Here is a 27,674-nt window from a genome sequence, read left to right as displayed (position 1 = left end):
AGGAACCCTGAGGTACGGACCTGACCCAAGTTGGATGCTTAACCAACTGAGCCATCCAGGCACCCCAACAATTGCTTTTCTGTGTGGCATTTTTTCTACGAGAGTAGAAAACTGCATAGTTCCATAATCACTTAAAATATTTTTTTTCCTTTAACTAAGTAATGTAGCTTTTAAAGTATGCTTATGTTCTCCAAGGCCAAGTAGAATAGAACTCAAAGTTAAAACATTAAAATATAAATTGACCTGTGATAGGAAGCAGGAAATATAATCCTAAGGATTCCTGAAAGTAGGAAAACTTGTTCTATTTTAAAAATCTCCTATAGCAGGTGGTCCAAGTTGTCAATGTAGGGAAGCTTTCAAATCCCCAAGGAAAAAGCAACTGTTTGAAAAGCTATAAAGCACTATTAAATCCACAGGAGTCCAAAAGAAGTTTATTTGAGTAGACTGCTTCCAGGCTATCTGAAACTTTGAAGAAAACTAAGGCCCTGGAAGGAATCTTTATTATCCATGAAGAGTCTAATTTTGAAACTTTCCTCTCTCTACAGAGATAAACTTAAGCCAGGCTTCTGGACATCATTAATGAGTCTCAACTTTTTCATTTCCCAGTTTTTCTTGGGATTTTTGTTGCCTCATCCTTTAGAGGGAAGGAAAGTCCTTAGTGAAACAGGAACTGACCTGAATTAAGAAAACTTAGAGCTTTAGAGGGGAGGGTCTTTGTTTAAAGGAAGTGTATAGAAATTACATTAGTAATTGACCTGAAATTACATTAGAAATTGACCTGATAATACATTATGGGTTTTCATTTTCTTTGCATTCATTTGCAATATAACTTTCATTCCAGTTTTAGTGTATGTGCTGTTAAAATGAGCACGCAATATAACTTTACATTGTACTATAACACAACATAAAAGAAGAAAAGTTCATTTTAAAGTTTATTTTTATTTATTTTCAAAGAGAGATAGAAAGCAAGCCAGGGAGGGGCAGAGAGAGAGGGAGACAGAATCTCAAGCAGGCTCTGTGCTGTCGGCCCAGAGCCTGATGTGGGGCTCAAACACATGAACTGTGAGATCATGACCTGAGCCCAAGAGTCGGACACTTAACCAACTGAGCCACCAATGCACCCCAGAGGAAAAGTTCATTTTGTCTTATTTGTTTTTATTTTTATTTTTTTTTAATGTTTATTTTTGAGACAGAGAGAGACAGAGCATGAACGGGGGAGGGTCAGAGAGAGAGGGAGACACAGAATCCGAAGCAGGCTCCAGGCTCTGAGCTGTCAGCACAGAACTCAACATGGGGTTGAACTCACGGACCGTGAGATCATGACCTGAGCCGAAGTCAGACGCTCAACCGACTGAGCCACCCAGGCGCCCCTATTTTTATTTTTTTAATGTTTATTTATTTTGGAAAGGGAGGCAGAGCACAAGTGGGGGAGGGGAAGAAAGAGAAGGAGACACAGAATCTGAAGCAAGTTCCAGGCTCTGAGCTGTCTGCACAGAGCCCGATGCGGGGCTCCAACCCACCAACTATGAGATCATGACCTGAGACAAAGTCAGAAGCCCAACCAACTGAGCCACCCAGGCGCCCCAAGAAAAGTTCATTTTAAATGAATCATTAATTTGTTGGTAATTGAAAGAAACCACTTCAGTACAAAAGTCTTTATGTCAACTTTTCTCTTCCATTTTAATTTCTAAATTTTTTTAAATAGTATTTTTTTAAAGTTTTTTAACATTTATTTATTTTTGAGAGACAGAGTGAGACACAGCACGAGTGGGAGAAGGGTAGAGCGAAGGAGGCATATAGAATCCAAAGCAGGCTCCAGGCTTCGAGCTGTCAGCACAGAGCTCAGCGTGGGGCTTGAACTCACGGACCGTGAGATCATGACCTGGACCGAAGTCGGACACTCAACCAACTGAGCCACCCAGGTGCCCCTAGTTTTTCAAATTTACATAGCAGTATTTTGATATGACTGTCTAAATGCTGGCATAAGTTATCAATAGTTAAAGAAACATGATTGAAACTTTGGTAAGTTTTGTATTAACCATATTTTGAATCTAAATGGTACTTAGTATACATGATCATCACCACCTAAAATGCATTACTTTAAAAAAAATTTTTTTAATGTTAATTAATGTTTGAGAGACAGCGGGAGCAGGGGAGGGACACAGAGAAAAGGAGACACAGAATCTGAAGGAGGCTCCACGTTCTGAACTGTCAGCACAGAGCCCAACATGGGGCTTGAACTCATCAATGGCAAGATCATGACCTGAGGCGAAGTCTGACACTTCACCTACTGAGCCACCCAGGTGCCTCCTAAAATGCATTAATTTTTTAAATAAGTGAAATAATTACAATATCATACTTAATGGAAATTGTGAATCCCCCTTATTAGTTGAAAAATCCAGCTTCCAGATTGTTGCTGACATCATCAGATGATGTTTTTGACAAACAAGGAGGTAATGGGGAAATAATTGTAGAGCCTTGTTGACTTGTGCTGCACAAGAAACAGATGTTTGCCAGATGGAAATGAACAAAACTAGTAAAGAGATAGATATTCTATTCAAGTTTCCAAGAGTACAAACAGTGAAATGATTAAGAAAAATCGGAAAATACATTTTAACTTCGTTTTTGAACAAAAAATGGCCAGGTAATCAGACATATGCAAACATAAGTGCATATGTACTACTTTCTGAAGATGGTATGTATGACAGGACTGAAGACTATAAGTCATATTTTATTTTAATTTAACTTTTAATTTCTTCTGTGATTTTGTGATTATTAACCATTTTAACACATACTTTGCATTAATGGTTGGGTTGATTTAATTTTGTAATATTTTAATTCCCACAAAATTACATTTGCTTTTTTATCATAAGAGATAAAGGGTCTGTGGATTACAGAAATTCCATGTCACAGAAGTCTCCCATGGAGTTTTATATCTGCCCAGTGGTACAAACCTTGGTTATTAATTTATTCTGAAATAGCAGAAGTTACTATTTACTTTTAATTCTGCCACCTTTTCTGAATACATGAACATTCAGCAGTATTTGTTTTATGCTTTTATATATGCAAAAGTAGCAGTGTTTATGAAAAGTTTGACTTAATCTTACCTTCACTTTGCTCATAAACATGAAGTGGCATAAATAACATAGTACTAGAATTTTAGAATTGGAGAGAATCTTTAGTGTTTTATAAATCACTCCTTGCCAAAGCCATAAAGCAGATCCTTCAGTGATAGACTTGTCAAGTGTTTGTCCCAGATGTTTCTTAACTGCTTCTAGTTTTTAGAAGCTTACTACTTTGTAAGTAAGTCTGTTTTGGTATGGTAATATTTATTTATTTATTTATTTATTTATTTATTTATTTATTTTTTTCAACGTTTATTTATTTTTGGGACAGAGAGAGACAGAGCATGAACGGGGGAGGGGCAGAGAGAGAATGGGAGACACAGATTCGGAAACAGGCTCCAGGCTCTGAGCCATCAGCCCAGAGCCTGACGCGGGGCTCAAACTCACGGACCGTGAGATCGTGACCTGGCTGAAGTCAGACACTTAACGACTGCGCCACCCAGGCGCCCCGGTATGGTAATATTTAATTATTGGAATTTTTTTTATTCTTTGTGCTGAGCTAGCATTGGCTTTCAAAATTTTACTTATAAGGTCCTTCCTTTCCAGATTGCCTAGCCCTTTATTTTATTTTATTTTATTTTATTTTATTTTATTTTATTTTATTTTTATTTTTCAGTTATTTATTTATTTACAGAGAGACAGACAATGCAAGTGGGGGAGGGGGAAGAGAGAGGGAGAGAGAGAATCCCAAGCAGGCTCTGAGCTGCTGGTGGAAAGCTAGACTTGGGGCTCAAACCCATGAAACCATGAGATCATAACCTGAGCTGAAACCAAGAGTCAAGACACTTAACTGACTGAGCCACCCAGGTGCTCCTAGCCCTTTAAATAATTGTAAATAATTATTATTTGTCCTTCTCCTTTTCTCCAAGCAAGACATTCTCCATTCCTTTCAATGATCCTAATAATCCATGATTTTTTTTATTTAAAAAATTTTTTTAAAATATTTGTTTATTTTTGAGAGAGAGGCAGGGACAGAGTGTGAGCAGGGGAGGGGCAGAGAGAGAGGGAGACACAGAATCCGAAGCAGGCTCCAGGCTCTGACCTGTCAGCACACAGCCCGACTTGGGGCTCGAACTCATGGACCGCGAGATCATGACCTAAGCTGAACTAAGACACTTAACCGTTACGACTGACCCACCCAGGCACCCCCTAATAATCCATGATTTTTAAATGTCTTTGACACATCTTAGTTTGTAATTGTTTCTCTTATATTGTGATGCCCAAACTGAACAAGATATTCAGAGATAGTATGACCAATGCAAGATCTAAGGGATTATTGTGCCTCTTTTTGAATCATTCTGTCATTTGTTAATTTGCTAATAAAGATAGTCAGCATGTGATAGTGTGCAACACAAAAGATGAAAGTTAGACAGAGTACAGGTACAGGTTAAACATTCAGGTTAGAAACTACTATTATTTAGTATTTCTTTAACCAGTTTCAAATGCATCAAAAACTGTCATCCAGCCCATATTTCATTGACTTTACCTTGATGAAAATAGCCTTTGTTTTTATTAGAAGACAAATTATTCTCAGTGAGTATATTTGGCTCTTAGTAATCACTGTGTATTAGTTTTTTTCATGATTCTAATTTTCCATCTTGGAGTTTTGCTGGAGTTGCTAGTATGTGGTTTGTTCCTGAATTGCCCCCTCTTTTATAAATATCAATAGATGCCTATGTCCATACTATCTTGATAATGCCTTGATTTATTTTCAGAGACTCCCAGTAACAGCTCTGAGTTTATATCCATCAAGTCAGTATGCTAACATGTAATTTATTTGAACCCATCTGAACTTGGATTGTTAGTTAATGAAAGCACGATGATGTTTCTATTCTTTGTAATAATAGAAGAGTGAAAAAAAGGACTTAATATCCAACACTAAGAAAATGCATAATAAAATTAAATGTTCATTTACTTGATTAAGTTTTTATTAGGTAGCTATTTAAAATAATGTCAATGTAGTAAAATGAAAAGAGTTTCAAGATACAATTTATAAGCTGCTCCTTTTAAATTGTATCTTGGGGGTGCCTGGGTGGCTCAGTCGGTTAAGCATCCGACTTTGGCTCAGTTCATGATCTCACAGGTCATGGGTTCAAGCCCCATGTCAGGCTGTGCTGACAGCTCAGAGCCTGGAGCCTGCTTTGGATTCTGTGCCTCCCTCTCTCTCTGCCCCTCCCTCCCTTGCCCTCTCTCTCTGTCTCAAAAATAAATTAAAAAAATTTTTTAATTATATCTTAAAACTTGGTAACAAATATACTTGTGAAAAAAGGGCTGAAAGTGCAATTACTTTTGAACTGGCTGAGACGAATTGTTAAAACCAGGGGATCCTTTTTACCCATTTATTTTGTTTTCCAAATTATCTCTAATGTAATTATGTGATTTACTAATTCAGTTTCTTTTTTTTTTTTAATTTTTTTTTTTTTTATTTATTTTTGAGACAGAGAGAGACAGAGCATGAGCAGGGAAGGGGCAGAGAAAGAGGGAGACATAGAGTTGGAAGCAGGCTCCAGGCTCTGAGCCATCAGCACAGAGCCTGATGTGGGGCTTGAACTCACAGACTGTGAGATCATGACCTGAGCCGAAGTCGGACACTCAACCGACTGAGCCACCCAGGTGCCCCACCAAATCAGTTTCTTAAAAAGAATCCTCTACTATTCTTTATGGCTTAGTTTATTTTTAGTCTCCAGTTTATACTTGACATATTGAAAATCATTTTCTTGACAGAAAGTAGAGTAACCAAATAGGAATTAAATTAAACTTTCCTTTTATTTTTAACCATTAATGGTTTATGATCTTCCCAAGTGTTCTTTTTATTTATTTAAACGTCTTCATGTTGAGTTGCTTTTTTTTCTTAATCCTGCTTATTTCTCCTTTCTAAAAGGTGGCATATGTGTTATTAAGGCATATTAGAAATATGTAAATTCTTAATGCTCTACCCTTTTTTCCTTGGGTGGTATATGATTTTGTAGTTTGTTATAGACTGGTTTCATTTTCCTCCATTTTATGTTCAAAGTTTAAAGTTTTATTCAGCAGATAGCAAAACACCTTCCTCTGTGCTGCTTCATGCCAACAAGCATGAAAACAGTACAGTTTTTACACCATCTTAGAAAGTAAAAATCATTCAGCTATGAATTAGGAAATCCACGTTCTAGTCCCAGGGCTTCTATAAACAAGGTTGGTTGGCTTTTTGTGATAGAAAGAGTGCACGTGTATGTGCATGCAAGTGGGGGAGAGGGGCAGAGAGAGAGGTGAAAGAGAATCCCAAGCAGGCTCCATGCTGTCAGTGCAAAGCCCAGAGCCTGATGCAGGGCTTGATGTTAGGAGCCGTGAGGTCATGACCTGAGCCAAAACCAGAGTACAACACTTAACTGACTGAGCCACCCAGGTACTCCAGACACTTGAATGTCCATTTCTTCATCTGTAAAAATTAGATTATTACTCTCAGGGCACCTCAGTTGGTTAAACATCCAACTCTTGATTTCGGCTCAGGTCATGATGTTACAGTTTTTGGGTTTGAGCCCCATGTCAGGCTCTGCACTGGTAGCAGAGAGCCTGCTTGGAATTCTCTTTCTCCTCTCTGCCCCTTCCCCTATCATGTGGATATGCTCACTTCCTCTCTCTCTCTCAAATTAAACTTTCAAAAATTAGACTGTTATTCTCTCAAGTTCCATTTCCCTTTTTAAAAGCCCCCCCCCAATTATTGTTTTCTAATTCACTTTTTCTCCGCCTATGACGTGAAAATCCATCTTTATCTTACACAAAATTCTCCTACTTAACTGATGTTATTTAGGGATTTTCTAAACTATCCACTGATACTGTTTATTCATGCTCCAGTTTCACACTGTTGTATTAATTAGAGCATTCAAATATGGTATGTTATTAGGGATAGTTCCCTGTCATTGATTTTTTTTTCTCTTCTTTCTCTCTATTTACAACTTTTCTGATTATATTTACTTTTCCAGAAAATTGATTTTTTAGTTCCAAATCTTATTGGTACTTTTATTGAGTTCATATTAAAGTTATAGAAGAATGTATAGAAAAATTACATTTTTGTTACAGAGTTTTAAAGGAAAATATCAGGTATACAGAATAGTATATGAGCAAAGGAAACAAACTAAATTATCAAACAGGATCATTTTATTAATTAATTTTGAGGTATCGACATCTCAATTAAGTAGTGATAGTACTTACACTGGTTTGGAAAGAAGTATGAATAACTTAGGAATGGTTAAGCATTTAGTTCTACTCATATTTGGCTTTATGTGGTGACAGGATATAAGTATGACAGTGTCCTAACAACGGTATGAAATACAAGTCTAAAAATACAGTCTGGAATTACTCACTTATTTGTAGAACAAAAAATTGATTATCTTAATGGCACGTACCTGCAAAGTTACAGAGACAGAAGAGGAAATGGAACCTCATAATACTGGGAGGAAAGAAGTCTGTCTAATCAGGGAGATTCTGAAAGAGAAAACCTAGAAATGACAAACTCAAAACTACTGTAGAGTGGATGGCTTATTAGTATTCAGAAAGCTTAGAAGGATAAAAACAAAACAAAGGAAACTGAATTCAGCCATATGCATATTGAAAAATATATAGACTATTTGTGTAGACTTTTTATGTTTTGGTATCCTCAACAGTGAGTTTTCTTTGTTCAACTATATGTGATTAAAATTTACCAAGGTTTAAAGAATGGACACATTTAAAAAAAAATTTTTTTAAATGTTTTTATTTATTTTTGAAGGAGAGAGAGAGCCTGAGTGGGGGAGGAGCAGAGAGAGAGGGAGACATAGAATTTGAAGCAGGCTCCAGGCTCTGAGCTGTCAGCACAGAGCCCGACGCGGGGCTCGAACTCCCGAACTATGAGATCATGATCTGAGCCGAAGTCGGGCGCTCAACCCACTGAGCCACCCAGGTGCCCCAAGAATGGACACATTTTGTTGCACTCCCCTCCTCTCATGACTGGGTCCATTATGAAAGATATGCTGAAGAAAGGAGGGAAAGTTGCACTAATTCTCCAATTATTAAGTTCTTAACAAGGCTGTAATATTTTATTTCTATGATAATTATCTGTTTCCTACCAGAAGTGTGGAATATGGGGCGTCTGGGTGGCTCAGTTGGTTAAGCATTGGACTTAGGCTCATGTCATGATCTCACAGTTCCTGGGTTTGAGCCCTGCGCCAGGCTCTGTGCTGACCTGCTTGGAGCCTGGAGCCTGCCTCAGATTCTGTCTCTCTGACCCTCCCCTGCACGTGCTTGGTGTCTCTCTCTTTCTCTCTTTCTCTCTCTCTCTCTCTCTCTCTCTCTCAAAAATAAATAAACATTAAAAAAATTTTTTTGAAAAAGTGTGAAATGTGCGCTAGGGTAGGAATTTGTTTGTCTTTTCCTCACCATTGTTTCCTTGGGGTCAAGCATAGTGCTTGGCAAGCAAAAGATACCCCATACCTGTTGGTTGAATGACTGCGCTGCATGATTGAAGGAGAGAAAAGAGTTTAAAAAATCAGCAAGAGTAGGCCAGTATCATCTGGAAATCGTTGTAGAACTCACAGTCTGTTGAAAGGAGGAAACAGTGCTACATAATCTTTGCAGTCCCAGGAAGTTCTGCATGGATTCATTTTTGTAAAGAAGTTAATCCTTTGAACATTACCACAATGCAGTAGTTATGTGTTTGATGATATATTTTCATATATTACAGGACAATAGGGCATATGGAAAGATATTTTCCTGAATCTAGTCAGCCTTCATGTAAGGCCATATCATGTTGAAATTCTCTGAACTACTATTATTCATCTTTCTTACCTTTATGTGTACAAAAATATTTACAATGCTAGGCTATTGAACTTAGAGGCTCTTGGTTTTTTTGAAAATCTATACTTAGAGAAATCCACTTGTTTCCTTAGACTTCTACATCTATAAAGATGAGGGATTTATTTCTTTCATGACCCAAGATAAATGGAACCAAAATGCTCATTTATTTTAACTCTTAATTGCACATGTAATTAAGGTTCTTACATTATTGGAAAGAACAGATTTTCTTTAGCTAGCCATACCGTGTTGCTTTCCTTTTAGCTTCTGTTTACTTTCTCACCTCTGTTGATTTATTCAGCTTGTAACCTAGAAACCAGCTAAAAAGGAAGGAAGTCAGACATGTGTATTTCTGGGCAGTAACTGGAGTAGTTTCCTCTTCCTCTAGCCTGGTTTAGCTGCCAGAGAAAACTTTTTGCCCCCCACCTTCACCCAACCAAAAAAAAAAAAAAAACAAAAAACAGGTGGGGAGGGGGAGAAATGAAAGAAAAGAAAAATTAGCAATAACTATTCAGCTTACTACCTTAATCCATTAAGATATAACCCATAAGAACAACCAATCTAAAGGCCCAAAATGCTGCTCTCCTCAAAATGGTGCTTTTTGCTGTCTGAAAGGTGGCATCTACCATCCCTAAGGAATTCTAAGAACAAGAGAAAAATTAAGGAGATTTGATGTAAAAGCTGAGCAATTTATTATATGCTTGCTACCAAGTATGTTCTCTATATTGTTATTTCACTGTTTTTATTTGTATTAGAAATACTAATACTCTGTTACCAGAGTACCAGACCAAACTCACATTCATATGTTTTTAAAAATATTTAAAAACATTTTTTAAACTGTATGTCAAGCCCAATTTATTAAATAGATATTAAAAAGATATTTATGGCTTTCAACTAGTTGCATCTTTGTGCCCCACTCATTTGCATTGAAAGTTGACTTACAGTATTTCTTTATCCTAATGGAGAAGTATTTAATTCAGCCATGATATAGTATGAAATAAAAATGAGTGGTTTTTCTTTACTAATGTTACTTATTTTTATTTTTAAAAAATTATTGCATTTGGGGCACCAGGTGGCTCAGTTGGTTAAGCTTATGACTTCAGCTCAGGTCGTGGATCTCACTGCTTGTGAGTTCAAGTCCCACGTCGGGCTCTGGGCTGACAGCTCAGAGCCTGGAGCTTGCTTTGCATTCTGTGTCTCCCTCTCTTTCTGTCCCTCTGTTGCTTGCACTCTGACACTCTCTCTCTGTCTCTCAAAAATAAATAATCATTTAAAAAATATTGCATTTTATGTCACTAGGAATATATAAATATCGTGGCAGGTGGATTGTTAGCTAACTGTAGTTCTATGTGCTGTTTGATTCTGTAGGGGGACGGATAGTACTTGAGGAGTAAAGACAGCTGTTTCTAAGTATACGTTATATATAGTCAAACCTGAATTTACGTGAGCTTGTAAGATGAATCCTATGAAGTATTAAACTCGTTCTCTAATGAACAAGAAATTGTAGAAATGTAGTGTGAAATGTATTTAAAATGTGATGTTTTATAATATAATAGCCTGAATTAAACATTTGATGTTTCTGTGTTATTGGAGGGTCAGAATAAAACTGTCATATTTATCCAGTTGTTGTGGGCTTTTTTGTAAATGACATTGTGAATTCTTTTCATGTATGTTTTATATTCATGTGTGAAGTGATTATGAATGAATTATTGGAATGGTGTGTATGATGTAATATGCAGTTGATTTATTAAAAAAAAAAACTGTTCTAGGGGCACCTGCATGGCTCAGTAGGTTAAGCATCTGACTTTAGCTCAGGTCATGATCTCACTGTTTGAGCCCTGCGTTGGGCTCTGTGCTGACAGCTCAGAGCCTGGAGCCTGCTTTGGATTCTGTGTCTCATTCTCTCTGCCCCTCCCCAACTTGCACTCTGTCTCTTAAAAATAAATAAATGTAAAAAACAAAACAAAACAAAACTTTGTTCTAAAGTTATTTTAGTACTATTAGTCTCTTAAAGTTGTATCTTACTAATATTTTTAGAATAATCATTATCCATCTCTTTTATCCTTAAAACAACAAAAAAAGGTTGAGAGTTTTGTAGGTACAGTCAGTCATATACCATATACTAAATTGAAAATATCTTTTCAGTAGTGAACCTGATGTTTTCTGTGAAATGACACTGGTACATCTGGAATAGGTGTAGAGAGGGCATTGGCTGGTGGTGGGAAGTTTCTCTCTCTCTCTCTCTCTCTCTCTTTTTTTTAATTTATTTTGAGAGAGAGATAGTGCATGCCAACTCTCATCGGCTAGGAGTGGCAGAGAAAGGGGGGGAGAGAATTCCAAGTAGGTTTTGCACTGTCAGCATAGAGCCTGACTTGAGGCTCGAACCCAGGACCTGAGCCCAGATCAAGAGTTGGATGCTCAATCCAACTGACTGAGCCACCTAGGTGCCCTGGGAAGTTTTTCTCTTAATATGATTTGATGAACTGGTTGGATATGCTGTATGAAAAAAAAAATGTCAATTTTTAGGTTTATTAAAATTGAGGGTGCCTGGCTGATTCACTCATTGTAGCATGTGGCTCTTGGTTGTTAAGTTCAAGCCCCATGTTGAGTGTGAAGATTACTTAAAAATAAAAATTTTTTAACTTCTTTTTTAAATGTTTATTTTTGAGAGAGAGAGAGCAGGGGAGGGGCAGAGAGGCAGGGGGACAGTGGGGACGGAGGTTCAGAAGCAGGCTCTGTGCTGATAGCAGAGAGCCCTATGAGGGGTTTAAACTCACTAACTGAGATCCTGACCTAAGCCGAAGTTGGACGCTTAACCGACTGAGCCATACAGATGCCCCCAAAATAAAATCTTTAAATAAAATTGGGAGATATCTGTCTTTGATATCTACAAGATATCAAATTTATAATAAAAGAACATTCACATCATTTAAAAATAAGTGACTGTCTTCTTATACTTACAGATATTTAACTCTTTTTTCAAATTCAGTGTGTATATTATACCTACAGCACACTTCTGAATCTAGGCTTACCTCATTTCTGGTGCTGAGTAGCCATGTGTATCTAGTGGCCACCATATTGGACAATATAATTCGAGATTAGAAAGAAGTTAAAAGCATATGTTAGGTAACGCATCAGAAAAATATATTTTATGCTTTCAACTTACAGATTTTTATAACTGTGAATTGTCTAGATTAAATTGTTTTTCTAAAGAAAAAAAATTACAGGAGTATCTTTTTAAATCTGCTAAAATAAATATTACCAGTTTTTCTTTCAAGTGTTGTTATCATTTGATTTCATTTAGACTGTTAACCCAAAAATGTTTATAACTCTTTTTCCTGAGAATTTTTTATGGCAGTATATATTTAAGGACAAATGATTAAACTAAAAATAGGTACTCTAAAACAAAGTATTTTCAGTGGTTTAATGTTATACTTCATTTTTGCCAACTTGAGAGATGTTTACATATTATTTGTTTTCTGCACTTTCTCACCTTGGTAAATCTGGAAAGCAAAAACTTTGTATTTGCATTTGCTTTACTGAAAGAGACAGTAAACTTGAGGTCTCCGTCTCACCACTAGTCTGTCTTTGTCTGTTGTTAAAATTATGAGCCAGTCTCTATGGCCGCAGCCAAATGAGTAATCACCAGTAATGTGACTCGTGCTGGAAGTGACTCCATCAGCACCTGTGACGGGGGATTAGTTACAGTTTACAGAGCACCGCCCCTTCCCTTCTCTCAGTGTGCCCTAAGCCAAGTAGTCTTTCTCATTTGGGTGTCTGCACTGTTGGAAGCTACTGCAGTGTGTTTCCACGCAGACAGAGTACAGTGGGAAAGGCTTTCTCTAGCTGATGGATGGCTGTTCTCTCTATTTGGAGTATCTCACTGGTTATGTAAGCGACCTCGGGAGAAATTATCCTGACCCAGATCGGAGGATGCAGTAGTGCTTCAGCTGCAGGATTTCTTAGTCGTTAACACCACAGTGCTGATGACAAAGAGCGAGTTGTAATCCTCATCGCTGCCAGGGCTGAGCCAGAGCAGACAGAAAATCGTCATTTGCTCGTCGGAGACTTGTTAGGTTACAGCTCTGCTTCGTTCTGTGGTCTTGGCTTTTCTTCCTATACAATGACGACGCTGCAAGTGAGCTCAGAAATGCTTGGTTTGAGAGCCATTTGCCTGTGATTTTTGAAGACTAAAGAAGTATTTAGGCTAGATAAAAAATCCTGCTCAAGAGTGAAATGGAAATGTCAGCTACTTCTTGACCTTTAAAGCGGTGTCGTGGATTTCTGAGATTTAAAGATACTTAAAAATTTTAAAGAACAAAGTACGGTTTGTATTTTTCTGCTTCCTTTTTTCTTTTGTCTTAATTTACATTTGGTTTTACTTCTCAGCCTTAGGAATTAAGGTCACTGCCTTTTATTGATCGAGCCTTAGTGTTCTTAGTTTTAAGAAATTTTAACTATCTCGTTTGTTTAGAAGGAATTATTGTGTGTGTAGTAATTTCATAACACTGTAAAAAGATTAAAAACTAGAGTTTGTTTAAAGTATTAGAGCAGAAATGTTTCAGATTAGCATTTTTAGAATATAGTGTTTTAAGGGAAGTGAGGGTGTTTGTTTTGTGAGGGTTTTTTGTGTGGTGTATTCCAGTCCCCACCCCCAACTTGTTTTCTAACAGTATCGTGTTTTTCAATAGACCTGCTTGGGTGGGAATTTGGACTTTGTTCTTTCAAGTCACTCCAGTCTTTGTGTGTGTGTGTGTGTGTGTGTGTGTGTGTGTGTGTAGTCTAAACCTTGACTTCTAAAATGTTGCTTAGTTTTCTGCTTCCTTATTTTCCCTTAGTAAAGCTTATATCAGATTTTTGTAGTTAATGAGCATGATTTTTTTTTTAACTTGGAAAAGGAATTGTTAAATGTTAACTGGAGGTTGTTAGAAACTCAGACTGCAGACATAAACTCCATGAATTTCTAGTTAAACGTTAAATGTGAGCTTTAACGTGGTTTATTTGAGCAGCTGAGTTATGTTTGAGATCTGTAGCTGATTTATTTTAAAAATGTTTTTTTGAGGAGGGCTCATCTGTTCTCCTCTTCCTCATGTGAATGGAATGTGGTGCAGCATGGAGCCCCAAACAGGATACAGTTGTTCTAAGCATTCTTCCTATAGCGTGGTGTAGGCCCTACTAGAAATGCAGGCTCTCAACTAAGTATTTATTTTAGCTTTAGACTATTTTTGAAGTATCGTTAACACAGACAAAGGGACCTTAAAGGAACTCTTAATCCATTAATAAAATTGCAAAAGTTTTTTTAAAATTATGATTATTCAATTTTAAATTAGTAATTTTTATTTAAATTTTGAAAGGCTTTTTTCAGCATTCGAATAATAGTCTTTTTGTGATTAGGGCCATATTCTGTGACTTTCATCAGATGGTAGCTCATTGCTTCCCCTTAGGCTGTGGAAGTTCCTCATAGAATGATATATCTTTAGAGTCTTGAATTAGTTATGTATGAGTTCTAGTTTCTTTACATTCCAGTACACCTAGACCCATGAAATATTTACTACAGAATCATCTTAAAAGCTGTAGGATCCATTCACTTTATTTAAATATTTTTTTATTTTTTAAACTAACATGTCTTTGAAATGTGTTTGACTTGGATACAAATACTAATAATGGTTACATCGTTGATTTCCACTTCAAAAAAAATCAGTGTTTTTTAACTACTTAATTACATATGTCGTTTGTCTTTAATTTTTCCATAAAGTAGTAAAAATCACACATTTTCAGGGTTGTTTATTTAGTACCTATTGGAACATTTCTTTCAAAGTACTGTAAAAGTGTTTATCAGCACTTGCTTGGAACATATTTGTAGCTTAAATATAATTTGTACATTTTAAAATTTGCAAGTTGTGGCCCTATTTAATACTATTTTAAGAAGCATGTATACTCTTGACCTCCATTTGTACATGATTATTATCAGAAATAGACCTTTATAAACTAATTTTTTTTTAACATTTCTGGTAGCTAAATTCTCCCAATGGCTTTCAATTAGTTACCTTAAGAGAATTTTATTTTAGCCTAGAAACTGAACTTAGTAATTTAAATCATGATTAGTTGGCCTGTTAAAATTTACCCTTAGCACTCTGACCTACCTTAAATAGCTGAGTTCTGAGAGATTTTCTTCACAAGAATGTTTTTCATATTATAAAATGACTAGGTCTCATAGGAAATGCAAACCACCTGTATTATTTGCGTAAGAAAGAGGCACTCAGACAGGAGTTTACTTCTTTTTCAAATCCTACTTAATTGAATTGTACCTTTAGCCACTTAGATAATAGCTTTTGTGGACCTTTTTGTTAACCTTCCCGAGTTGACCTGACATGGTACTGTTTGAAAAGAAATAGAGCATTTGAATAAAGTTCAAGGATTAAATCAAGTCTTGAAAAGGTGCCAATGTTTTCTAGTTTACTAAAAACTAAACCAAATACAATATGAAAAATATTACGTATTTCATGTCAATCACATAGTGGTAGGCATTTTAAAGTCTAAATAAGATAAATGCTCTTGGATTGCTTACAAAACTTTAGTCACTTGTTAGGTAAAATAATAGGATTTTATGAAATCTTAGGAATTTAGTCTTGGTAAATGGAAACTTGCTAGATGGCAACAGTAGCAGGAGATAGCTAAATAATGGGAGAATGTCTGTTTTGAAATGTAATTTCTCAACCCAGATAAGAATACTCCTGATACATATGTAGTACTTAAAAGGTTAGCCTTAGGACTGACTGGGGAGGAAAGAACTTATTACTATGGTTCGATTTTCTAATTATAAATACTGAAAATAAGTGGGAATGTAAGAGGATTTTTTTCATGTTATTTTAATTTTGGAAGGAAGATATTATTTCTAAGTTCATGGTATCGTGTAGAAATTAAGTTTTCTTTAAAATGCTTATTTTTCCCCCATGTGTTTAACAGTTACAGACTCCTCAATGAATCAAATCGAAAGCTTTAAAAGGAATTTCTTAAATACAGAAATTAACTCCTTAAGAGCCACTCTGAACTAAAGATCTTGAAAACTTTTTCCCCAGTGTGCATATTAGTTGTGATTAGCAGGATGTTAGATTTCTTTAAGACCTAATAAGAGAAGGGGAAACACAATGGCTTTGAATCTCCTGGGCATTTTTACTGTCTGTGCCAAAAGCTTTGGTTTGCATCCAAACCAAAGTTGGCTTGTAACAAGAAAGATTTCTCCATGTTCTATAGGTAAGTTGGTTAATTCCATTTTCCAAACTTTGATTCTTTTATAATAGTAAAGCCATTATATGTTAAGTTTTTAGAAAAGTACCGAGGATATGACACTTGGGTTTTTATTCAAGCTGCTTCTGCTTCGAAAGTGTGACAGTAATTAAAAAAATGCATACATAGTGCGTTTGTTTCCTTCCTTCCTCTTCCGCCTCCCTCACTCCCACCCTACCCCAAGATATAGGTAAAAACTCCTTTATGTAAAAGATGAGCCAGTGTTCTTTAAAATAATCAAATTACCATGGATCCTCTATTTTTGGTTTGTTTGTGCCTTCGTTTGATTTTTAAAGTAGTAGAGTCTGGACTGAGAGGTGGATTTTGTGTAATACTTCTTACCTCCCTCTTTTCCTGCTTCCCTTCCCCCACGCTGCTCTCACTGAAGCAGCTGGATTTTTATTTGTGCTTGGGGCAGGGGCAGGGGCGGGGGTGGGTAGTACACGGGGTGGAGTTAAAAGACCAGATGCATCCTGATCATTTAAAATCCTTGATGTGAATGAGCTAGGAAAAAAATAACTATAAACTATACCTGCTCTGTTTTTATAAAGATTAATGCTTAATACTTTTTTAAAAGAGAGTTGGAGTAGAATGCTCTCCTACCAAGTTTATTGTTTCAGAAGCAATTTCTTTTTTTATCTTAGAAATTTTTATACACCATGTATATTTGATTTTTAAAATAAACAACCTCCACATCTACTTCATTCCTTTCAAATACAAAATATTGTATGGATAAAAGCATTTAGATTATAATATAAAAACTAATGTTAATTGGTATCCTAAAACCATTATAATAATGACATTTATACATTGTATTCATATATACCCTTCGTATTTGAATATAAAACCGAGAAAATAACCATTATAAATTTTTTTTCTTTTACCAGACTTTCAAACCCCTGGTTGAAAAAAGTATACCCAGTTCAATCACTGCGGTAGAATTCCTTGTAGATAAACAACTGGATTTTTTAACTGAAGATAGTGCCTTTCAACCCTACCAGGTAAGAAATTTTAGGTTGCTTTTAAAAGTTAGCTAATCTTTAAACTTCACTGGTAATGTAGATATTCTTTTAAATAGTCAGTTCGAACTAACATGTAGTGTGCAAGAAACCCAGTGCTTTCAATAAATTTTAATTATAGGATAAATGGTTAATTTATCCAGTCAACAGATTTATATACCGAGAACTTACTATGAGCCAGGAAGCATTCTGTCGCTGGGAATACACAAGTGAGCAAAATTAAGTCCCTACCATTATAAATAATGTTCATTGTTAGAAAATAACTGGTTAGATATTAGTATAAATTACCTTTTCTCCAAGCTCTAAAGATTAAGAATTGGGTCAATTAATGTAATTAAATGAGATTAATGTTTATGCATATAGTAATAGTAGTTCTTTTTCTTTTTAAGTGAGAAGTTTCCATTAGACTGTCATTAATTGTTCATTTTCTAAATTTTAGTTCCCAGTTACAGTCTGAATACAAATACATTTAATTGGAAAAATATTTTCTAGTAGACCTTAAGATAGAAATCATGTGAAGAAACTCCTATCAAAAATAGACTAAGTGAGTTTTAAAATTTCTAGTGAAGTTGTCGGTTAGTTTCTTAAGGTATAAGTAAAAATGAACAGAAGTTTGTTTTCTTTATATATTTGGATTTCAGATTGAATTAAATCTCTTTCATGCATTTTTTACTTAAGTGATTAAAATAATATAATTGCATTGAAAGAAAGGATGAGTGAACTAGCTTGACTTTTTTTTTTAATGGAGCTGAAAGTCAGTACTCCTATTTCATTTCAGAATAGTTACTGTTTTCCGAAAATAAAATATAGAGGCATCGTTTCCATGGAAAGAACAAGAGCTGAGTTAATGAGCAGTGATTTGTTGTGTGTGGAGTTATAATACTTAGGGAATTAGAGTAGTTATGTGCATCTTCTGTTAGATCTACCAGAATGGGGTGATAGTTCCTGAGTTAGATGTTATTTTGAAGTCTACAAAGATATTCTTTGTCCTTTCACATTATTTTTCTTATTTCATTAAATGACCTAGATTTTGTACTGTTAGCTTTTTTGTTCTTTGTTTACAGTATTTATAGCTAAAAATTCACAGCAAGTTCCGGTATAATATTGGAGGTGTTGAGCTTTTCCCTTGGGTTTTATTTTGTTTTGTTTATAATTGTGTGAATGCCATTTAGCTTAACTCTAGGCCTTATTATAATTTCATTTCTAACAGTCTTTTAGTGGGAATTAGACTGGATGAGTCTAGTAAAATCAAAGGAACCTTCCAGCCCTTAATGTTTTAATTTTGTGGTTGCTGATTAGCAGCACTTTGGAAGTTTCAGCTTGGATTTGATTTAGAGAAGTGAAATCATTATGTAGAAATTACTTTTAAAAATAAACTCTTTTGCCAGGTGGCCTAAAACTCCACAACATGTTTATTAAAATTATAATCATTGAAAGAATGTGCTAACATTTTATAGGGGTTTTGGGGTGACTTTTTGTTTTTTACATGTTAAGCTTTTAGATTCTGATTAATTACATAATTTTATTTAAAAAACAAAGCACAAGAGCTAAAGTCTTATTTGATTTGGTGAACTGTATGATTGTCTTTGTTAGTAAGCTGTTTATATTGCTCTGCTGGTATAGGCCAGTTGATCTCTAACCTAGAAGAATACTGTGTCTTCTAAAGGTGAAGTGATTTCTCTTGACCTTTTAACCATTTGTCTTTCACAAATCTGAGTTCTCAGTTTTAAAAAATCAGAAGGACTTATACTAACAGCACTTGATTCAGGGATCCAGCATACCTTAATTTTAGAATTTCTTAGGAGTTTTAAACGTAATAGATGATCTATAATAGAGCTATTTTATGTGTATTTTAATAGATTTAGTGTCTTATTAAATCTGGTTAAAAAATATGTAAGGATATTTTCTCTAATATGTAAATGATAGACACCTATTGTAACATTTTGAATGAAAATGTACTCCACATACCTAAGATGGCTCAGTCTAGTTTTTCAAATTTATTTATTTAGATGAGTTTGTGAAATATAGCTAGCTACATTCACAATAAAGGAAACAATTTTAGAGTTCATGTAATTAGAGTGGCTTTATCCCAGAATGCTTTTCTCTAACCACTTGTCCAAACAGTACATTAAATTCCTTGGCATCTTAAACATGGCAGCTGTTACTGGCATAGATTTTGTAAATAGTGTCTTGACATATCTTAACTTTAGGGTAACCTTATATAAGTCAAAGGGAGTTTGGGGGAAAATTGAACACGTTTTTTAAATGTTCTCCTTATTTTTTTCTCATTTCTTTAAATTGCATGAGGCAATTTCTTCTGAATCTAGATGTTAGTTACCCTTTATAGACTTATTAAGTGTGATGGAGGAAAACCTTCCTTAGAAATGGCCTTTGTGTATGGAGTGATGAGTACACATAACTTTTGTTCTAAAAATTCTCACAAATGTTTTCATAGTGGGAATTCCCACCTACCATCTTTCTCCTTGCATTCTCAGCATTTTATTCTGTAGTAGTATGCTCCCTTTAATTTCCTTTATATAGTTGTACAGCCGTATTTTTTGATATATCAGGAAAGTAACATTGTTTAAGGTGTAGTGGTTAGGAAACCAAGATGAATATAGATCATTTCACTTTTAGGTCACTGGTTTGAATCCTACACTTAACCTCTGATTTCAGTGCATTGAGTATCACATGCCGCGTATTAAAGTTGATCTGGTCACTTTTTTAGGTGGCATGTAGTTGGGGAATTGGGGTACAATCACTGTTGTAGTTTTCACTCTTTTGGAAAGAAACTTGAATGAGGAGAAAAACCAAACCAATATCTTCTAAATAATATAATCTATGCATATTAATTAGGTCACTGTAGCAGCATGGTATTGTTAATTCTGTTTTTTTTTCCTTCCTTATGCACACAAATGAGTTTCTGCTTCCTCCTTTCAGATTTCCTGATCATGCCTGGCTGCAGTTAACTTTCTTTGAAGTAGAGGGGGAAGGGAAAAGAGAGGAAGTAGGAGGGAACTCTGCACATTCTACTCTGTCTTTCAACTGGCAGGGAAGAAGGAGGAAAATCAAATTATTGATTCTGAAAGATGCCTTTCATAGTTTGGGGTTTTGTTTTTGTTTCATTAATTGCTATTATTTTTGTGTGGTATGGTTGCTTTTCTTTGGAGGGTGATTACAGAAAATTTTAAAAAACATTAAAATTTGAAGTTTTTTATCAAGTTCATTGAAAAAAGTTTGATAATGAAATATGAACATTGAACTCTTAGCATGATTTTGAAATCATCTTGTTCAGAATTTTGGCTTCTGGCCATGCACACACCTGCAGTTTTCAGGTTGGTTGCTTCATAGAGGATATAGAAGAGATTATTTCTTACCTGAAAATTGTACATGACTCATCTCAACAAATCTGGGTTGGTCTGGCTTGTTAGTCCAGTATTTTCTAGGGATCTCAATTCTCTTTGTTTTTAAATGTAATAAAGGGGATAATACCAAGGGCACTGCTTTAAAACTATTAGAGATTTGAAGCAGAATGTGCTTGTTCAACTTTATACCCTATGTTTGTCTTCTTGTGTATTAAAATTCATTGTAGTAATGAGGTATTTTTCCTACTATAAGGTAGATTCATCACAGACCTGAAGGAAAGATCCTTTTTGAAGTTCTGGGTCATAATAAAGTGATAAAAGTTTAGGGATAGGACTGTTAATGCTGCAGTTTCTGTCATCATAGAATGTGCACATTGAATTGCTTTACTAAATATTAGATATAGTACTACTGTGCTGTGAATTGCTGGTTGAAGAAAAAGGGAACAGGTGGAGCAAACCTCAGTATTTTCTTAGTACCTGGACTAAAAATTGCTTAAAGACTTGAACAGAGAAGAGTCTTAAAATACTTAGTTAATGAATGTGTCTGGACTGTGTCACATCATCTGTGTATCTGTCATTTCTGTATTGCTCAGTGAAAAGGTTGTTATCCCTGCTTGAGTCCATTTTGACCCATAAGTTTTACATCATTGATGATACAAATTTATTGGCTCTGGTTTCAGAATATCCCTAAGGTAGCTGTTGCCCAACACATCTGGTTTACTAAAAATAGCTCAAATGATTGCCTAGGATAAATTACCAGTAGTTTGAGAGTGGATTGTAGCAGAGACCTGTATTTTTTCCTTATAAACTTTTGTTATTGTCCTATGGACTTTGGAACTGCTTTACAACCAAGATGAGATATTAGTGAGGTAAAATTTAGTCCTCAGTCAGCTAAGGTGAACAATTAACTGCTGGTTTAGTTGTTACTAGCTAGGTGTTATATTTTGTTGAATTAAACACTTGACATAAATGAGCTACTGACAAAATTTTGAAAATCTTGTTGGTAGTAGTTCATTTCATGAGCATATTTATTCCCCAGGGTACTGTGGTGGTACTAATAGTTTACAGAAGGAAGTAAACAGAACTTCATGTTAGTATTACTTTGGTGGGTAGAGAAAAAAAATATTTTTTAAACTTTTCTTTACCCTCACTTCAATTTATAGTGTAGGTCTATCATTTTAAGACTAACATCCCTATAGAGGAAATGGAATTTTTGCCGGGTACAGGATTTATTAGCATAGTTATATAAATGTTTCTTTCCCAGAATTCCTCTCCGATTTGTTCTCTTCCTGGTATCAAATTACTGCTTCCCATTAATTTAATTAACTAAAAGAAAAAAAAATAAATGGACTTCCAGATACTGCCCAACAAACTATTGTTGTTGTTGTTACTGTTTTAAAGAAAGAAATTAGGTTTTTTCATAACTGAACTTTCTATTAAGAGATATATTTTATAGAAATTTGTAAGAAACACTGGAAGCATGCCTTTTAGAATATGGGAGTGGAACACACACATACGCACCCGGCCCCCAAGAATGAGAGCATCTACAATGTAGTTGAGAGAGGGAGAAACCAGCCCAGAGCAGAGAGAGAGGCTAAAACTCTTTATTTTGTGTTCCACTGACTATTGACTCACTTGATACTTCCCCAGAAAGGAGTCTTTAAATGGAAATTTTATGCTTAGACTCTACTTCCCTTTGACTTACCCTTAAAATTTTTTGATGTCTGATCTTGGAAACATCCCAGCTGACTTCATTCATTTAACAGTTATTTAAATTCTGTGGTTTCCCTGTGCACAGCATCCTGCTAGGTGCTTAATGGTTTAAAAAATTGATATACTAAGTCCTAGTACTTTTTTTCAAGGTGTTTATAATTCACAGCAAGAACTTATATATTAAAAATAGACTGGATTTAAGGAGCCAAAAATACATAGTAAAGACTAGGAAAACGAAGAAAAGAGAAATCAGTAGAGCTTGAAATGGTTAAAGTCTCATGAAGGAAGTAGAATTTGAGTGGGATTCATTTGAAGGGAGATGGAAGTGAAAAGTAAGGACAGTAAGGCCAGACATTTGGCAGGATGGATAGCATGATCCATCAGTAAGGAAAGGAGGTAGATGCAGAAGACTGTAGAGGATCAGTCCAGCTGGAGAAGAGCATTTGACTTTGAATAGTAGACCTCACACTACATTAATAAGTATTGTGGGGTCAGATAAAAGAGGAAAAGGGTTGTTAAGTACAGTTATTAGTGAATTTTATCTTGTAGGCCAAATGAATCATTGGAAGCTTTGAAGCAAGAGAGTAACAAAATTTTCTACATTAACAGTGGCATCTGGTTATTATACACATCAGAAGCAGCTAATTGATTGGGTCTTCATTTAGAGTCTTTTGTCCTAGACAGTCAGTATAGCATAATGGTTAAGAAAGAGTCTTGAAGTCAGTTCATACAGACATGGTTTCAAATCCTAGCTTTGCCATTTGCTAGCTATGTGACATTGGGAAAGTCTAAAGCATTCTAAATAAATGGTTTCTTCATGTATAAGATAAAGCTGTTCTCTACCTCAGTTGTTAGAAAGATTAAATGAAATGACATATTTAGGAGTTATTACTACATACAAATTGCTCAGGAGAAGGTACCTATTTAGACATGTTCTTTATTTCTCTTTATAGATGGTATCTAGATATTTGAAACTCCTTTCTCTTCCTATGATACATAACCATCGGATATTTGTCTTCCACCATCTGCACCTCTTTTAACAATCTGTCTTATTTGTTGTCTCTGGATCTCTTACCGTTTCTTTCTACATCTGATTGTAGATAAACTTGTTAGCTGTCTGTACAAGCCATGGTCAGCTTGTAACAACATATCTTTGTAGTAGTGTTTCTTCTCTATGCCCCCCCACACCTTTTAGATAAGATTCTATGGTGACTTCTTAAAGTATTATTTTAAGAAAATGGTTTTAGAAAAGATACAGAACCCTCGTGTGATACTACCCTCCAAAAAACTCTCTTACCTTTTTTTTCCCCCCACAGGGAAAGTCTTAAGCTCCATTTGCTGCTGATAGTTATTTTTATCTCAAAAAGCATAAGTGTTATTCAGGAAGTTACAGAATTGTTTTTCTTTATTTGGCTCTGGTGAGAAGCCATGTGGACACAGTACTATGTTTTGGAAGCCCTCTAAGCATTGAATAAGTTGTTGGACTATATGACCTTTGAAGTCCCTTCTCAACACTAACAGTTCTGTGAACTTGCTCAAGGTGAAAAAACAACCATTTCTGACCAACATTAACCTAAACAAGTTTATCGCTGACTCATTATTTTAGTTTCAGGGGTAGGAGACATTCGACTTAACTCCAGGTTTATCTCAAAAGAGAAAACTAATGAGTCAGACAGTGCCAGATGCAAATCAAAATTATACAGGATTAGAATAACAGAATTGTGTGTATTAATGGTACTTATTGAGAGAACTTTTAGCCTATATTTTTCTATATCTGTTTCTGATTTATATTTCGACAGAAAGAAGTTGAGCACATTCTCAATTAGTCCCTGAGTTTTTTTTATGCATCTCCCTTTTCACTCCCTTTGCATTCATATTAACATTTCATTGAAATTTAGAGGTGCTTTGTTGCCATAAAGTCAGTGAAAACGAGAACTGTGAGATTGTGGAATATATATTCTGCCAAGAGTGTAAAAAAAAAAAAAAAATACAGGATCATAGCCCTAGCTGTGAACTGACTGTTGGTGGATTTTTGGCGTGGTAGGATCAGCATCTGTGGGCAGGCATTGGCCTGGGGGTGGTCTAGAAGACGAGGCCAAAGCAGGAAGCTGCTATTGTGTAGTACTTGGCTTTATTCCATTTCTAGGCAAAAGTGACAGCTTGCAATAGTGGAGCCAAGCTGAAGCCTAGAAAGTAGGATGGACTACAAGAAAAGGGGAACCAGTAGCTAAAACAGTCCACTGAACTTCCTCATTTAAGTAGGCTTTTTTAAAATTTAAAGTTGGTACATAATATTTTAATATTCAGTAGTTTTTCACTACATTCTGTTTAAAAGTACTTTTATGTCCCACCTACCTGATTTTTATATCACCAAAAGTAGTTATAAAATATGCTTCTTAAAGTCCCACAAATCAGGTATGTTGACTTATCTAAATGCATTTCTGCTGCCATTAAAAAGGGAGTTCTTCATTTGTGAAAATTGGTTGCAAAACTTGGTGTGTTGAAAATGTATCCATGGAGTCCAGGAACATGTTATTTTGACTGAAATTTGGCGCAAGTATGAGCTGTTCTGCAATATTCAGATTAAAAACATTTATAAGTCACAGTCTGCAATAGTTCTCTCTTGGTCCCAAATCTGCTATGATCATATGCTGAAAAATCTGCCAGTCTCTTTGTAATTTTTTTGTGACTGCTGTTATGAATTTAAAGTATGTAAAATTATGCTTCTAGACACCAGATTCAAAGGATCCTAAGCCGTCACTAGTTACCATTGAGAAAGATTTTCTAGTTTCTTTCTGCCAGTCAAAATAGGTTGATATTATTTATTCCTTTTACCCAGTTGCAAATTCTTACTAAGGCATAGCCATATTATTTTAAAATCTCAAAATTTTATTTTAGTGTGTTAATATTTTACATTTGTAAAGTTCAAAAATTTGCAAAATGTTTCCATGTGCATTATTTTTGTAAGTCCTTATGTTATCTTTATGAGGAAAACATTGTATTATCTTAATTGTGTGTAATGTTTTCAGGGTACATATATTAATTTATTTAATTCATAACAAGTCTGTGAGAAGCCTAACTTAACAAATGCATAGGTGGCAAAGTAGAATCCCACTTAAACTAGCTCAAATAAAAAGGGGGTGGGGGTGTTAAAAAGATACAACAGGCAGTGTCATGGATATCTGTAGCAGGAAAGTACAGCTGAACCTTATTTGGAATGGAATTAGGAACTAGAAAGTCAGGAACTCAAGTCACATATTCCTTCTTCCCCTCTTCCTCAGTGTCCTTTCTGCAGACAGGTTTCTTCTGCTTACTCATAGGTTTTGCTTCTCATAATAGTAGTTTCCATGTGACTTGTGTGTGTCATTGTCAATTTGCCCACCTGCCCCCCACCCCCAAGACCTTTTAGAACTAATATTTGTGTTTCTTTGTAAAAGTAGAGATAGAGTGTAGGAGAATGAAAGTCTGAAAGGGGAAGGTGGAAGGATTATGAGGAAGGGAGAGAATATATGATAGCAATTTTTATAGGCAAAGAAAGTGAGGTTTAAGGAAGTTGTGACTTGGCATCTCGGTTCACACAGTAGCTAGCATCATTGTTTGTCACTTTGTTATTTTTCTTAGAGTTGACATCCTTCCTAAATACAAGATTAAATTTTTTCTTAATTTTATTCTCTGCACAATTTCCCTAGACTTTTCAAACACTGGCATCTAGCTGTACTCCAGATCTGTGCATCATTTTCAGACTCACTTCTTCCATAGATAGAGAATCCAAACAGCTATTCAAGATATTTTGCACTCTCCCTATTTTCTCAGCTGCTCAGTTTTCTCTCTTGTGCATACAGGTGTCCTGAAGTCCTAGATTTACTCAAGATTAAAATTGGAAAGTAATAGAGTCCTTGGGGCACCTGCCTGGCTCAGTGATTACAGCATGTGACTCTTGATCTTGGGGTTGTGATTTTGAGCCCCATCTTTGGTGTAGAGATTACTTTTTATTTTTTTAATTTTTTAAAGTATATTTATTTATTTTGAGAGAGAGGCGGAAACAGAGAATCCCAAGCAGGCTCTGCACTAACAGTACCCTGATGTGGGACTCGAACTCCTGAACTGGGAGGTCATGACCTCAGCTGGAGTCAGATTCTTAAAGACTGAACCACCCACGTGGCCCTCTTAATAGCTATCCTAGTGGGTGTGAAGTTCTTTGCCTATTTTTTGAATTGAGTTGTTGGTTTGTTGTTGAGGCCAGGAATTTTATCAGTCCCTTATCAGATATGGATTGTTTGCAAACATTTTCTCCCATTCTTGTGTTGTCTTTTCTCTCTCAAAAGTGTTTTTTGATGTACAAAGTTTTTAATTTTGATGAAGCCCAACTTGCCTATTTTTTTCCTGTTGCCTGTACTTTTACTATTCTATCCAAGAAATGTTTACCAACTCTAACATCATAACAAATTTCTCCTAAGAATTTTGAGGTTTTAGTTGTTACATTTAGGTCTTTGACTCCTTCTTAATTAATTTTTTTATAGGACATAAGGTAAATGTCCAACTTAGTTCTTTTGCATGTGGATATCTAAGTTTCCCAGAACCATTTACTGAAAAGAATGGTCTTTTTCCCAATGGACGGTCTTGGCACCCTTGTTGAAAATCAGTTGACCATTGATTCTAAAATTTTATTTCTGGGCTCTCTGTTCTATTTCCTTAGTCTATATGTCTGTCCTCACACTGTTGATAACTTGAGGTACACACTGTTGATTACTTGAGGTACCACTTTTTTTCACTTTTCTACAACTGCTTAATTTGTCCAAGTGATTGTTTAACCCTAAATATAAATTATAATTAAAGTATATTATTCTGCTGAACTGGTGAAATTTTCTGACACACCTAATCAGTCTTAAGATATAGTCATTCATTTATTGCTGTTTGCCAGTCACTTGGCTAGTACTAGGAATTTAAGACAGATAAAATACTTTGTTCTCTTTCAAGTCAGGGGGAGAGACATAATTATAGCTACATGCTGAAGGTTCTAAAATTGAGGCATATTCATAGTGTCTGTGCTGTGGAATCAACTGATGCAGTAATACCAGAGTTTTGCCTGTTTCTTTTTCTTGGTTTTATTTTATTTATTTTTTTCAGAAGGCAAGGGTTTAGAAGATGATAAAGAGATATGTAAAGCTAATAGTATTTCTCAATAGAGTACTGTATTAGGATTCTCTAGCAAAACAAAACCAATAGAGTGTGTGTGTGTGTGTGTGTGTGTGTGTGTGTGTGTGTGTGTACGTACGTGCACACACCCCAAACGTGTAGAGAGAAAGGAAGTAGAGGGAGGAGTTCTAAGGAATTGATTCATGTAATTGTGGGGGCTG

The 27,674-nt window shown here is 35.4% G+C and overlaps 1 protein-coding gene across 8 annotated transcripts in view; it reads left to right on the top strand.

Annotated features, from left to right (window-relative positions):
* Positions 1-27,674, top strand: part of JMJD1C (jumonji domain containing 1C) — a 265,588-nt gene that overhangs the window by 161,856 nt on the left and 76,058 nt on the right. For 5 of the 8 annotated variants that reach the window (XM_045040031.1, XM_045040030.1, XM_045040029.1 and 2 more), the window contains one exon: positions 17,108-17,221. In XM_045040031.1, coding sequence (XP_044895966.1) covers positions 17,108-17,221 — 114 coding nt within the window. Of the gene's footprint in view, positions 1-12,662; positions 13,261-17,107; positions 17,222-27,674 lie in introns of those variants that run through there. The other 3 variants (XM_045040035.1, XM_045040033.1, XM_045040034.1) reach the window with 2 other exon arrangements.

The sequence above is a fragment of the Felis catus genome, chromosome D2 (assembly GCF_018350175.1).
Source record: "Felis catus isolate Fca126 chromosome D2, F.catus_Fca126_mat1.0, whole genome shotgun sequence".
NCBI classification, from domain to species: domain Eukaryota; kingdom Metazoa; phylum Chordata; class Mammalia; order Carnivora; family Felidae; genus Felis; species Felis catus.
Note: the sequence above shows the minus strand (reverse complement) of the source record. Positions and strands in the feature narration are given on the sequence as shown.